At 43.9% G+C, this 16,136-nt stretch overlaps 1 protein-coding gene across 1 annotated transcript in view; it reads right to left on the reverse strand.

Moving 5' to 3' along the window:
- palm3 (paralemmin 3) overlaps positions 1–16,136 on the reverse strand; it is a 53,996-nt gene that overhangs the window by 10,848 nt on the left and 27,012 nt on the right. The window contains exons 2-5 of the mRNA XM_084075185.1: positions 10,853–10,905; positions 9,949–10,029; positions 3,714–3,844; positions 1,959–2,031 (exon numbers count right to left, since the gene is read on the reverse strand). Of these exons, the coding sequence (XP_083931311.1) occupies positions 1,959–2,031; positions 3,714–3,844; positions 9,949–10,029; positions 10,853–10,900 (333 nt within the window). The 5' untranslated portion in view covers positions 10,901–10,905. The remainder of the gene's footprint in view (positions 1–1,958; positions 2,032–3,713; positions 3,845–9,948; positions 10,030–10,852; positions 10,906–16,136) is intronic.

Consider the following 16,136-nt stretch of genomic DNA (forward strand, 5'->3'; position numbering starts at 1 on the left):
TATGCACAGTATGTCACTCTGTCTGTCTATGACTCAGCAAACTGTACCATCACATCACTACAGAAGACCATGACACTTTATATCATCATTGTCTGGTGGAAACCCTGTTTGTCCAAAACCCTTTGTTTTCAGTAAAGGGGGGAAGAAATAAAAACTGTGTTCCAATGGATCCAGTGTAGTTATTATTTAGTCACAAGCTCTTGTTAATACTTAAAATTGACTCTTTCTCTTTCAAAATGTCTCTAAAATAGTGACCTGTTGTGACCTGTTGTTTGCATTACATTCTACAATGAAGTAGGGCATTCATTCCTGTAAAGTTACAAAGTAAAAAGTTGAATATACCTAGAAGTTTCTGCCCGACAGGGACGATATAGTAGATCTTTAACTCAGTGTCTGACATATGGTGTGATTCTGTGGTCAAAGGTCAAGAGGTTCACTTATTGATTCATGTATTATACAGGATGAGACTGGCTGCATTTGAAAGCTTGTCTCCAGTCATTCTGTGGGACACTGAGGTTTTTAGGACAGCGGTTCTGAAATTGGGATCCGTGGGGGCGTTCCAGGGGGTCCTCAGCAAAACGTGTTACCGTGGCTATTTAAAAATAGCAGATATACAAGCTCACAGCGCGTCACTTAGTGCATCTATACATCTGCTAGTTTTGAAAATAAAAGAGTGTTTTAACACAAATCTTCTCTTCTGGAGAATCCCTGGCACAAAACATTTTCAGATATTATGTGTGCACCACCAGTGACCCCATCATCCCTTTCATCACCAAGCTCTACTATCTCTACTCCAAATGGTTAATTTCAACACAGGACTTATGATCATCCCCAACAATCACAGTTAAATTCCCGTGCTATGAGCTTGTAGATCTGCTATTTTTGAAAAATATTGAAACTTTGCGCAAAACTTTGAATTCCACGGAACTCCAGAAGCAAACATTTGAGTTACAAATGTTCGCTTTCACTCGGTGCCGCGCTATGAGCTTGTATATCTGCTATTTTTGAATAGCCAAAGAAATCTATATGACAGAGATGCATTCCCGGTTTTTAATTTTTCACCCCCTTTTCTCCCTAAACTCATGTTGTATCCTACTGACTCACCTGCCAGTGAGGAGCCCCCACCGGGAGGACGTAGGGCCTCTGTCCTACTCCTCCCGTCCAACACTCCCTTGCTGACAGGTACCGCCCCAGCCCGTAGGAATACGTGCAGCGACAAATATCACCCTCCCCGCCTGGCTTCTATTCCCTCCCCCGCGACAAAGCCTGATGCACCACGGCGGTGGATTCAACCCCCAACCTCCACGGTGGTGGGGCAGGAACTTTACCACTGCGCCACCCGAGCGTTCCCTTTATCCCTTACTGTGGATGATGCCAACACTGCAATGCGATCTACAAGCTCAGAGCAAGACAACAAAGTATCAAATAGGGCATAATGTGGTTAATTGTCTGTAACAACCACAACAGATTGCCAGAGCCTGTTCTTGACTGAAGCTCAGTTAAGTTAAAGTCAAGAAGCAGATAAAGTGAACAAAACCCCACGGCACCTCTTCTCCCAAATGTGGGGGAGACTTCTTTAGTTATACAATAAAGACCTTCATTGGAGCGAGGTAAACAGTCTGGTGCTTGCCTTGAGGTGAAACATTAAAATCGTTCAAGTGCTGAACTGTTTACACAAGGGGGACCGTGCCGCATTTATAAAGTTTCGTCTTTTGAACAAGAGGTGCTACATCAAAGCTACTTTTAGATGGAAATCATTCCATTCATTATTCATGCAAAGGAACTCACTGACAGAACTTGTGGGAAGATTGTTGCTTGATGTTAGATGATAGGGCAAGCTTGTTCAACATGTATTCCAACCCCCTTGTGTCCATTGTGCAAGCGTGTGTGTGTGTGTGTGTGTGTGTGTGTGTGTGTGTGTGTGTGTGTGTGTGTGTGTGTGTGTGTTTGTTCCTCACCGTTTGGCCGTCCTCCATCTGCTCTTTCAACTTCTCCTCCTCCTCCGCCAACCGTTGTGTCTCTGTCTGCAACCTGACACACACACACACACACACACACACACACACACACAGTCAAGTATCTACTATACAGAGCACATGTGGTATATTTAACCACGTTAACCCTGGCTTCCCTATATTTTGCATGTCATTGTTTTTTCCAAAAAATAAATAATAACAAAAATGCATTCATTTTTAGAATAAAAAAAAAAGATGTGTCTTTCTACCATCTTGGTGGGTGTACAGTACTTCATGTGTGTGAGTGGCGCTGTGTCATAGCGCAGCACTCGGTGCCGCGCTATGACACATCGCCAGTCACACACATGAAGCTTGTATCTTTTAGATCTGCAATTTTTGAAAAATCCCTGGCACAAACTATTTTTGAGATGGGTGTCGCAGCCAAATACATATCATTTTGGGGGTCCTTCACATGAAAAAGTTTGAGAACCACTGATATAAAACAAGTTCTAGTGTACTGTCTCTCTAGCATCTTGGTGGGAGTACAGTACCTCATGTGTGTGAGTGGCTGTAGAGAGGCTGCACTACAGCACATGTGAGGAGACTTGTGTCCTTGTCCTGGTTCTATAAAAAGCCTGCTTCTTCTAGGTGGATGATGCTGAGGGACCTGAACACACTGCCCACTGCCATCCCTGTCTGCTGCTAACTAGGCCTGCAAATAGCCATTATCTTCTTAGAGAGAAATGACCTGTTCCAATAATCTTGAAGTGCGGTTTTCAAACGAAACACAAAAACATTATATATTTTTAAATAATCGACTACATCGATTAGACTGATCAACCACTTAAGATTATATACTTATTTGCACAATGGTGTCATGCAAAAATAGCAAAAATAGCAGATCTACAAGCTCACAACCTGTCGCATCGTGATGCATTGTTAGCTTGTACATACAGCATGCATTTTTTTTTGCAATTTGTTTTACATTTTTGAAAAATAAATAAATAATACTAATAAAAAATGTTCCCCCAAAATAAATGATTTCATTAAAATTGATTATTTTTAGTAGTTGGATTAAGTGTTGCTCCCCCAGTGCCAACACATAGGGCTGTCACCATTATGAAATTTTACTTGACGATTAATTGTCACACAAATAATTGCGATCAACGATATTAATTGTGTTTTTGTTGTCGAGCACCGGAACATATGAATACAAAATCACATTTCTGTTTGGCTTTTAGGCTTTGAAGTTGCACAGGGCAGATATGACAAATAACCTAAATATACAAAGAAACGACTGACATATTTAATAACTTTATAATGTACACTATTAAAACATTAACAGGCCTACCAACACACTGACAGCTCCGCTCAGTTCACTTTAGTTCTACCGAGGTCATTTCAGTTCAGCTCCATTCTTCCTCATTTCTCCTCCCATCACAACAACATCCACAACACATTTCTCACACCGCCGGAGCGGAAATACAGAAAATAACAACTGTAACCACAAGACAAATAACTATAAATGGGATTGTGTAAATAAATAACGGTAAACTGATCCTTATCAACCGAAATTCAACACAAATGTGACAATTCTTTCACAATCTCTCTCTCCCTCAGTCTCAATCTCTCTCACCCACACACACACACACACACTTTCTCTTTCCCTCTCCCTCTCCCTCCCTCTCTCTCTCTCCCTCCCTCTCTCTCTCTCGCACACTGACAGATACACAGGGGGAGACATACAAACAGACGTACTTGTCAATATTCTTCTCGATCTCCTGGCCGTGGGAACCCCAGCCAGGGGAGCGGGGACCCTGGCTGCCTTCCGAGGAGGTCGGAGACAAAGGAGGACCCTCCATCAGCCACTGGTCTCTGAGAGACTTCCTCTGCAAGAGGGATGGAGAGGGGGAGAGGGGGAGAGGGGGACGAGGTAATCAGGGTTCAAATGAAACAATTAGAGCAGTGCTTCTCAAAGTTTTCAAGTCAAGGACCCCCAAATGTATATGTTTTGTTCCAGGAACCCCCCCCCCCCCAAGAAGAGAAGATGTACGTGATTTTTTTTTAAACATTTCTTTGATATTTTTCAAAACCAAAAATAGCAAGATCTACAAGCTCACAACGTGTCGTGAGCTTGTAGATCTGCTAGTTTCGGTGTGCAAGTAAGTGTACCCTTTAGTTGAGGAGAGACCGAGAGAATAGGAAAGTGAGAGATATGAGATAGCGAGTTAATAGAGAGAGGGGGAGACATTCTGTAATGTGTAGTCAGAGGATGGAGGGTGTGTGGGTGTGTGGGTGTGTGTGTGTGTGTGTGTGTGTGTGTGTGTGTGTGTGTGTGTGTGTGCGTGTGTATCTGTGTGTGTGTGCGCGTGCGTGTAAAAATAATATGTCTGTGTGAAAATGAAATCAAGTGCAAGACAGAGATTGAGTGACAGGGATGAGCCAACGCAGGTCAATGCTTCATCTCACGTTCTCAGACAGAGACAACAAGCGGCAGCATGTCCACATTCACAACACATGATGTGGTTTTCCCTCTACAGCAAACCAACAGAATCAATGAGCAGAAGATGCTCTGTTCTTTTTTTTTATTCCGTTCTTCACTGCGATAAAGCAATAACAAGCTTTATTGTGTCACGTTTGAGAACGGGGCTGGGGGGCTGGCGTACATTTCCTATCTCTCTCTCTCCCTCTTCCTCTGCACTGAATTACAAAAGCCCGACACACACACACACACACACACACACACACACACACACACACACACACACACACACACACACACACACACACACACACACACACACACACACACACACACACACACACACACACACACACACACACACACACACACACAGGAGCAGAATCAAAGCTCATTACTCATTTAAAGGAAATCCGTCCCGTTTTCACAACTTTGCTGTTATCGTGATCTCTCCCCTTCCTCGCTTACATTCCTCCTTGCGTCATGGTGAGACTACATTTTCTCTGTTGAACCTTACACAGTATACTGGTGGTGCGTACCCCTCCCCTCCTCTTTAGTCTCTCTCTCTCTCTGTGTTTTAGGTCACAGCACAGAGGAAGTCTGCAGCCACGGTTACATCCTCTAATACAGTGCTCCGTATGCCCTCTCTCTCTCGCAGTGACAAACCTAAACCCCACCGGACTCAGTGGAATAGATGTCAAAGTGTGTGAGAGAGACAGGCATCTCGAGTTCCCACCACCAAATATAGTGCTTCATCTCGTACCAGCTACTTTAAAGATTTCATTTTGTTTCACTTTCAGTTTTAGGACCAGGGACTGAAGCAAAACACCATCTCACAACTGACATGTTCTGTTAGGCCAAGTCCCAATCTGCAACTTGTGAAATAGCATAAAGGGAGCCCGCCCATGCCAGGGCTTCTTTTCCTAAACCTTCAGCAGAATATATAAAATGTTGATGCTTGTTGTTATCACAATGTGGATAAGGTGGTTAAACAGATTTTGACACGAACAGCTTACACATGGACCTCAGTCAGGTCTCACACTAGAGGGTAGCATGGGTCCTCCCCGCCACGTCATCGGTGTGGCCCACGTTTGTGGTCGTTCTCGGTAACAAAGTCAGAAAGTATGACTGAGACCTCCCCTCCGGAGGCTACTTCACTGGGGTGGGGGGGGGAGTCTCAATGACCCGGTCTAGAGACCCGGCCGGTCGGACTGGGATTAATACATTTGAATTATCCGTTGGTGCGTTTCGTACCGGGTCCAATTATCCTCGGGTTCCGCTTCGGAGCGGCTCCGGTCATATTGAATTTTCCTCAAGTCCGTTCAGACGGACACGGGTAAAATTCTGTGGGACCTGTGCTACCCTCTATCTCAGCGGTTCTCAAAGTGGGGTCCAGGGACCCCCCAGGGGTCCTTGGCGGGGTAACAGGGGGTCCCCCCCGGTCCTTGACATGAAAAAGTTTGAGAACCACTGCTCCATCTTACACACGGGAACAACTTACACCTGGACCCGGGGTCTGACAAAGGAACTGTTTACACTTGAACCCAGGGTTTCACACACAGGAACACCTATAGACATGGACCCAGTGAACCACTGCATATCACACACTGCTGTGAAGAAGTCCAAACATTCTCTCACTCATTCTCAACATTCTCATACACACACACACACACACACACACACACACACACACACACACACCAAAACGCACACACAGTCAGATACAAACAAACACACCCCCTTTTCCATATGAAAGCGACCACAGTTTTGCACGGCCAAAACTCTCCGCAGACTCATTTCCAGCTTATTAACTCCCTTTTCATGTGTGTGTCTCTCTCACACACACACACACACACAAACACACACCCTTCCCCACTTCCTGGTTCTGGGCCTTCCTTTGCTGAAATCAGTTTTACGTCTGTGTTTACTTATTCTCGGTGCAGTGGGCCAGCTGTATTGTTCTCCCACCAATTACGGATTGGCGTTCCCCCTTCCTCTACACCACTGTGTTACGCTGCCCCGGGGCACATTCCTCAAGTTGTGTGTGTGTGCGTGTGTATATGGGTGTATATGTGTGTGTGTGCGTGTGTGTGTGTGTGTGTGTGTGTGTGTGTGTGTGTGCGTGTGTATGTGTGTGTATGTGTGTGTATGTGTGTGTGCGTGTGTGTGTGTACTCTTGCATGAGAGCATGCATGCATCTGTTTACATCTCTCTCTTGTCGTGTGGAAACCTCCAAACTGTTACTTTTCAGGATTAAAAAACAACAGTATCAAATCTACAAGCACAAAACATGTTGCTTCGTGCCGCGTTTCGAGCTTGTAGATCTGCTACTTTTGTTGCTTTTGTGTGTGAATCCTGAGAAATATAGAATGATGGACATTAATTTACGAAAAAAAACACAAAAAGTTTCTGCCCTACAGCAACGATATACAAGGTTGCGTGTGAGTGCAATACGCCAGAGTATTGCATCTATAAGATCACAAATACAGTACCGGTACACAAAAACAAAAGCCCACAATGAAGCGTTTTTTTAACGATTATATTCCAGTACGTGTTCTCTCGCAGGGAGTCTTTAACAGCTAACATTCATTAGCCGGGGTATTGACCGTTGCGTAAGCCCGGGGCTATTATTATAAGATGGAGGAAGGTGATAGGAGGAGCAGGGCTCCTGCTGCTGACCTAGGAGGAAGTTTAGAGAGAGAACCGTGGCCCAGCCAGCCCAAAGTCACAGGAGGGGGAACAGAGCGGGTCTTGTTCTGAGCTATAGGAGGGGGGGGGGGGGGGGGCGCACAGAGAGGTTTTTGTGACACTTTTAGATTAATGGTTAGCTAGTGGCCAACAACTAGCATGGAGGTGCTCAGAGGTTTTCATAGAGAGCACCGCGAGGCGAAGAGGACGGAATGTTTCGCAGTGTGTCTTATAGTGCAGTTGATTGCTGTGCGTTTTTTCAGGGATATATCGCTGCAGTTAGTTGTTTACGCAGTAAAGTCCGGGGCGTTAATTTAGCACGGAGAGCATTTTAAAATGGACCACTCTCTCAGCCTGGGCTGTCCCTATTCTTGGGGCATGCCATTATAGGCCGGAAAATAGTGTGCGTTTGTTTGTTTGTCATGTTGGCTATTTTCGCCACGCAACACGTCGTATACAACAGAGCATAACTTTGGCGTAACCACTCGAACTCCCCAGCATCCCTATTCTGGGGGGGAACGTTTGTCCAAAATTAGCAGATCTACAAGCTCGAGTGGAAAAAGAGCATACAAAGTACAGTCGCAACTCAGGTCCGTTTTACTAAGTCAAAGGGGTTTAGGTGGTTTAAGTCATTGGTTCTCAAAGTGGGGTCCGGGGACCCCCAGGGGTACTTGAGGGGGTTCCAGGGGGTCCCTAGCTAAATGATGGATAGGAACCAAATGCAACCTTATGGGTCTGTAACTCTGATTTGTACACTCTCAGAGTTAAATTAACATTGATTTTACAATATGAATTGGGGTCCCAGAGAGAAATGCCATTAAATGGGGGTCCGTAGCCTAATGCATGTTAAACTGGGGGTCCTTGAAATTAAAATGGTTGAGAATCACTGCTAGAGCCGTACAAAGTCGTATCTTATATGGGGGGTCCCTGGCTTATCTTTTCAAATGGGGGTCCGCTGGCCATTAAGTGTCAATTTGGGGGTCCTTGACATGAAAAAGTTTGAGAACCACTGGTTTAAGTGATTGAACTGATACTCTAGTGTTTACTTTGTACGGTGTGGTGGAAGGGTGCCAGGTAGGCTCTGCTTTGCATAGACGCATTTCCAGACAACGTCACACTGATAAGAACCAGTGTGCGCGCACAGGCCGGGGTCAAAAGAACCCCACCGTTCATTACTGTACATGCAATGTAGAAGTGGACACTGCACTCACGTGTAAAAACGTTCAGGTGCTGTTTCACTCCCAGTGTGGAGGAAGAATGTTTAGGATAGATCTTTACTGTGATCCCTCGCTCTTGAAATATATACCTTGGTTTATGTTGTGTGTAAACAATAATAGCGATTCTCAAAGCCAGTTGTCCCCCAAACCCCACCTCACAGTCGCAGAGGGAGCGCTCTATGACTGGCTCACAGCACCAGAGCCAGGTTGATCGCGCAGCCGTATCCCCTCAAACCTCATTTATGCTCCGCCGTGCGAAGGTGTCGCGCGCAGAGAACAGCCGAGAACGGCAGACCTCCAAACTCTGCGTTGTGAGCTTGTAGATCAGCTATTTTCAAATATCCTGGGTATAAAATAGGGCTAAAGTGGTTAATGTATGTTTTATAATAATGTAATAATTTATATCTGCAAAGTAACTAATAACTAAGGTTTTCAAATAATTGTAGTGGAGTAAAAGTACAATATTTGCCTCTGAGATGTAGTGGAGTAGAAGTAAAAGTATAGACAATTGGAAATACTCCAGTAAAGTAAAAGTACCTCAAAATTGTACTTAAGTACAGTACTTGAGTAAATGTACTTAGTTACTTTACACCACTGCCGGCCAACGCACAAGAGGAGGTTGAATGAACAGAAACCAGCGCTCCCCCAAAACAACAGGTTTGGGGATCTGTTGGGAGTTGATTACATGAAACAGGCACCTGCGCGTGCAGTCTCAATGTTGGTAAACAAGAAATCGTCTATTGGGTTACAGAACACGACTGAACTCAGCATCTAACTAACTGTGAGCCATCATGTCCTTCACTAGACTCTGTGAAGACCTTGACGGGGGATTTTCTTAGGGCTATAGGCATACATGGATTAAAGTTTTAAGTTGCCATGACTGATTTCATGTCATTTAGATTCCTATAGAGGCCAACATGTCTTTCTATAGCTTTAAACACTGCTGCTTTGCCCCATGCGGCTTTAAAGTCCAGCGCTACATTGATAATAGACATTGTAATTTTGTTTGAAGATTAAAGAGCGTTTGAATTGGTTAAGCTAGCGATAGAATGCATGTTCAGAAGCGTCTTGCCGTCTTCCATGAAACCCTAATGGTCTCTTATATTTAATTACTGTAGGTTAAAGCCTCAGTCTGTGATTTCTTCAACTGGTTGTTTGTATGTAGAACAGCAGGAACGATAACATTGTGATAACAACAAGCATCAAGATTTTACATATTCTGCAAAAGGTTTTGGAAAAGAAGTGCTGGCGTGGGCGGGCTCCTTTTATGCTAGTTCACAAGTTGCAGACAAGGACTTGGCCTAACAGAAAATGCCAGTTGTGAGATGGTGTTTTGCTTCAGTCCCTGGTCCTAAAGCTGTTTGAAAATAGCCGAAAAAAAATTAAATCACATTTTAACAACACAAATCTTGTATAGAGGTCCCTGCCCTGGCACAAAATATTTTCAGATGGGGGGTCTACGCCACGGCCAAATACATATTCATTGGGGGGGGGGGGGGGTCCTTGACGTGAAAATGTTTGAAAACCACCAGTGTAAGCTGTTCATATACAGTGTAGGACCTGCAGTCCATGATGTACAGTAATAATGTGTTCCTGTGTGTCAGACCTTTAGCTGCTGCAGCCTCAGCCTCTCATCCTCCATGTCTCTCTTAGCTCTCTCCTCCTCTTCTTGCAGCCGACGCTTCTCCTGAGAGTCACAGAAAGAGAGAGAGAGAGCATGAGGTGGAATACACAGTGATTGTATTATATTATAGTTATATTACAGGGATTATAGGAAGAAAGAAACCTACTTTTTAGCATAGTAAAAATGCATTGCAATGCACTTTAAATGAAGTGAACGTGCACAGATGTAGAGTACTGTAGGTAGCCATGAAAGAAAAACAGACACGGGGAACTAAATGCCAAGAATAAAATGGAGGTGGTACCTTTTGTCACTTTTTTCAGTATTTTTTTGTTGGTAAATGTTCTTCTTTTTTTCTTTTTTACCACTTTCTCCCAATTTAGTCGTTATGCCAATTGATTTATCCACTCACACTTGTGCACGCACTGCTGTTGCATCCTACTGACTCACTTGTGTGACGCTGTAGTATGATCAAATTTATGAAAAAACTATTTTTGTAAAAATATGGACACAGAAAGAATGGAAGAAGCTAATTGAAGATGAGTGAATAAAACAGCAGGTGGAAAATGATGGGGGGGACACCTGGTCAAACACCTGGCACATGGACACCGTCGCCATAGACACCAGGCACCTATCCCATAATAGTACTAAGCCCCAGAGTTACCCGTCTCCATGACAACGCTCTGGTGTTGTTTTCCTGGTTCCAGGGAGGCCCTGGCTCACCACACTGCACTCTGGGTAAATTATTCAAGAGCTGTGGACAGGCTCAGAGAGCACGGCTTAGTCTGTGTTGTCTCTCTCTCTGTGTGTGTGTGTGTGTGTGTGTGTGTGTGTGTGTGTGTGTGTGTGTGTGTGTGTGTGTGTGTGTGTGTGTGTGTGGTGGACTCACAGCGATGGCCTGAAGTCTCTGTTGATACTTCTCTGCCTCATCCATCATGGCACCTGTGACATGAGACGACAAGGACGAAAGTTAGAGATCAGAGGTTTAGGGTCAAAATAATCCATTTACCCCTAGAGCCGGTCATTTGCCTTTCACCAAGAGAGAATGCACACACATACGTGTTAATATTCTGGAATGGATCCTCTAAACTTAAGAGGAGTCCCAGACAGACAGACAGACAGACAGACAGACAGACACACACTTTTTCTACTTTCTACAACTCTCCTCTGAGCCATGCTATGAAAAGAAGACATCTGTCCCTAAAATCTCCATGGTACTCTCCTTTTTTTAACTGACAAGAAGACACTTTCATTTGAGTTTAATTTCAGGGACTGATCTTGTAAAGTTACTGCACTATCACTGCGGGGCTAACTAACCCAACCACAGCGGTGAGTATCCCCTATGAAATAAGTTAATGGAGAACAGGAGGAAAGAAACAACGTTATATTCATGCAATATTTACAATATTTAAGGCCCCCATATATATTTACAAGACAAGCATTTGAAGATTCTGAATATTAGTTCAACTCATTTTTAACCAAAATAAGATCACACCCATCATGGATGTATTAATATGACACATCATTTTTGAGCTCGTCTCAAGTGTGCGGCTGTGCATGACCATCTATTTGCTGCACTGGGTCACAGCGTGCATCTGTGCCTCATTCATCAAAATAGCGGATCTACAAGCTCAGATCGGCAATTTTTGGCAAAAGAGATATGGTGTGGATGGAAAAAGGGACACGACCGAGTATACACCCGCGGGGGACCCCGGTCAATGAAGTATAATAAGGGTCTAAGTGGTTACACCGCTACAACTTGCCTCACACACACCATTATCAGACTCTGCAGTATTCCCATCCCTACCAAAAGTGTCTACTACTTAAGCCATTAAATGTTGGGTTTTCCCTGGTGACACAGCCTCAGGCATGTCTAAGCAAATGAGAGCAGGCAGTATTTGTGTTCCCCTGCAGCTGACACTAAATGGTACAATGTGAGAGATCCATTAAACCGTATGAGAGAGCGTTAGACCAAACTCATGTTGAAAGAAGAACAGTCATTAGTAGGTTCTCACTTGCACACAAACCATAGCTTTTCCAGATGATGAAATATATATGTACATAAAAGTCTACTTTTGGGAAGTGGAAGAATGTAAACATTTTGAGATAAGTCGTTCCCCAATGTATTTTACAAATTTATGCCATGGGTTGAGAGAATGGATTTTTAGGGTATAGCACAAGATATTTTCATAACTCTTGAGGGGTCATGTCGACTCGAGCAACGTGGGGGATTTGGAGGGTGGATAGGCACCATGCAGAGAGGTGGGCAGGGCCCAGAACAAACACAATATTTCTCCTGATGGGAGAAAGGGAAAGGAGATCACAGTGGATGAGGGAGAAGAACCGACCTCTAGTGTGCCCTTCATTACACTATGCCATCGACTCTGCAAAAATCAACAGTGTAGCTTAATGCAGGCTATGTAAGAGGAAAAACAACACCCACCACCCATAAACACGGAGAGGAGGCAAAAAGCACGTCTCCTCAGTGTTTTTGAAGGACTCTCTTGACAATGACAGCTTACAGTAAAAGCAAAAGTCTCACTCCGTAGGGACTAGGGAGCAGTGGCTTGTGTCTTCAGCAAGGCTCCGGGAGAGAGAGAGTGCCCGGAATAGAAGCCAGAGATAAACAAGCAAACACAAACACTGGCTTTGATGAGGAGGTATAGAACAGCACCCGGTAGGCAGGTGCGTGTGTGCGTGCGCACGCACACACACACACACACACACACACACGCACACGCACACGCACACGCACACGCACACGCACACGCACACGCACACACACACGCACACGATGATACAGGAGTATAACAGAGGCAGGGAGACAAAGTAAAAAAATTGGGAAACAAGAGAAATTCAACAGGATCAGAGAGGAAAATGTATCAACTACTTTCACCACCGATGCACAAATAGTGCAAGCTCGCAATGCATTGTGAGCTTGTAGATCAGCTATTTTAGACCATTTTTGCACAGGACTTATGTGGTTAACAGGACAAAACGAGGAGAGATCAAAGAGGGGAAGGCGATGTAGTCTGTGTCATATACCTACACTAACACTTAAACATGTTTGTTACACTTATACTCAGGGTCACTTATACTCAGGGTCTCCTGAATCGGTGACTCTCAACCTTTGGACCTTTGGACTGGTGGGCCGCGAGGGTATTTCAAGTGGGGCCCCCCCCAAATAATTATCAAAACACTGAGATTTGAATGATAATTATCATCACTCAGAAAAAGTTGCTTTCATAGTGATACCGATACATAGGAATACTGTGTTAGTTCCATTGATCCAAGCCAGAACACAATCGATTGAATGATCATTAAAATAAACCTGCTCTGAAAATGCACCCATCTGAGTGGTCAGATATGGGTGCATGGGGCTGAGAACCACGGTTGAGATTTTCAAGTGGGTCCTGGACTGGTAGAGAAAAGGTTGAGATTCACTGTAGAAGGCTGGGATTAGTATGTGACATGCACAAAAATGAGGAGAAAAGCAAGAAAATGATTGCACAAGATTGTTTGAAACGAGAAAGGTGGGGGGTGGGGGGGGCAGACATTGTAGGTTAACAAAGCCCCTTCTGTTTCATTGTATCCCCGTCTCTTTCAAGCCATGGTATTTCCGAGGCATTTTTATGCATTGAAAATGTTCAATCTTTAATTTGAAAGATCAGAGCCGAAATAACGGCAGGGCGCAGTAGTAGAACGGTGAACCTTACTTTTAGTGGACCCTGACTAGGGCTGGGACGATAATCGTTATCGTTTATCATGATTCATGATATAAAAAACGCTCACAATAATCGTATCAGAGGTTTAAATTTATCGTGAAATTTTCCTCCGTCAAACACTAGGATGAAATTGCCTTTGTTGAGCTGCAAATTCAGTACCACTTAAACCCTCTATACTTGATAAAACGGACCTGTAAAGAGTGCATTTTGTACGCTCTTATTTCACTCTACACAAATCAATTTGCCAAAAATAGCACAAGCAGCGCAACACGTTGTGAGCTTGTATATCGGCTATTTTTGGTGAACGTTCCCCCTAGAACTGGGTTGAACTGGTTAACAAAAGTGGCATTTAAAGTTTTTAAATGCATCAATAAACCTCTTAATAAAATTAATATTTGGGTTTATTCCAGAGAAGAGATCTTACAAGAGTTGGCAATGCTCAGGGCGAGGTTCCAGATATATTCTTCCTAAGTTTAAACAGTGATACAAAAGTTTTTATACAGAGATTCACGCCTTGTCATCACGTCAGCTGTGGCCCCATTTTGCTTTGTTTCCTTGGCAACTAGGTTCACGGTAACCTCAATACTGTAAACAATTCCGAGATTAACCTACCATCTTAATATTGTTGACTTATAGGAGCCATCAAACAAACACAAAGTAGAGGCACTGCCTGAGGGACCCAGGAAGTTCAACCAAACTGACACACAAGAGGCAGGCTGGCTAGCAAATATGAACAAGCACATACAAATGAAATGTATCTTTATCAGATTGATAAATACATATTTATAGATCTATCAGACCCGAGCAAAACGATTTTCCCTTGTGGATAATAAAGGACATCTAATCTAATCAACCGGATCAATTCTGTCATGGATGACTTTGTTGGAATGAGACGCAATTAGCTTCAACTCCAGACCTATGCACACTTGCCAATGAAACAGTGATGGGGAGACTGACCTCTGTGTTACGATCTCCTACTTAATTGTTTCTCACAGGACATCTCTGTCACACACACACTCGTGTGCACATGAGCTCACAACATGTCGCATCGTGAGCTTGTAGATCGGCTTTTTTAGGTTCTGCAACATGGTGCCATATTTCCAATCCCACAAACCAGGACAGTTAAATGAATGAAAACGTACGTTCATGCACGATCGTGATCAAGCATGCATGTTACGCGCATAGTCAGTCATACATGTGCACATAATATATATGCACACCGTAGGAGTTTATCAGGATGGGCGACGGATATTTTAGCACTTAGCAGCACACCTAGTGACTGCACCTTTCAGCAGAACAGAACATGATAAACATCAATGCAAGTGCTGAAAACAAGTAATATTGTGGTGAAAATCTGGCCAATTTGTTATTGAATGTTGAAAAGTGGGACATTTTAGTGTTTTACACATAAATGTCAGGACTCAGGACACCCAGCATGAAAGCAGGACAAACCAGGACAAACCAGGACGTCTGGTCACCATTACGTTAGGAGCATTTAGTCTGCAGGAGAGACAGAAAGAGAGCAAGATGGGGGTGATAGAAGAGGGGAGTGTTATACTGTGATACTATAATGCAGTGGATCTCAAAGTGGGTTCCGGGGACCCCCAGGGGTCCCCAGCTAAATTAGTTACATTTAGAAAAAGAAATAACTTTTTTTCGAGTCCTGAAAGATCTCATCAGGAATGAAGATCGAAACATAGAAAGCTGCAAAAAAAACTAAAAAACTGGAGCCGAGAACCAGTGTGCAGATTTCATTTGTTTAACTCTTGATATGTGGTTTCTCCAGCACAGTCTGGACTATAGATCTCTTTTGTTATATATATTTACTCACGACCCATAACCGTGACCGCAAAATGGGTCCCGACCAATTGTTTGGGAAACACTGAGATAGATAGCTAGCAGCAAGCAGGTAGTACTGCAGTTAGCACACAGTTTAAATGGTTTCAGTACAAACATTCCAAACACCATGGTGTGAAAGAATGTATACACCCTATGTGTAGGAGTCTGTATGTTGGTGTATGTGTGTATGTTGGTGTATGTGTGTGTGTGTGTGTGTGTGTGTGTGTGTGTGTGTGTGTGTGTGTGTGTGTGTGTGTGTGTGCGTGTGTGTGTGGCTGAGAGGGAAAGTTATGGAATTTTTGAGAGAATGTATATTTGCCCTGTGTGTGTGTGTGTGTGTGTGTGTGTGTGTGTGTGTGTGTGTGTGTTTAAGAACGTATATTTGCCCTCTCTGTGTGTGTGTGTGTGTGTGTGTGTGTGTGTGTGTGTGTGTGTGTGTGTGTGTGTGTGTGTGTGTGTGTGTGTGTGTGTGTGTGTGTGTGTTTAAGAATGTGTATTTGCCCAGTGGGGATCCATGAAGCCTATATGCTGAGGGCTAGCGTAGCGACATTAGCTCTGTGGGAACAGATGGCAGAACAGTGGGGCATTTGAGACGCAGGGAGGTGCAGG

This window comes from Gymnoscopelus microlampas (genome assembly GCF_963454915.1).
Source record: "Gymnoscopelus microlampas genome assembly, chromosome: 2".
In the NCBI taxonomy this organism is placed as follows: domain Eukaryota; kingdom Metazoa; phylum Chordata; class Actinopteri; order Myctophiformes; family Myctophidae; genus Gymnoscopelus; species Gymnoscopelus microlampas.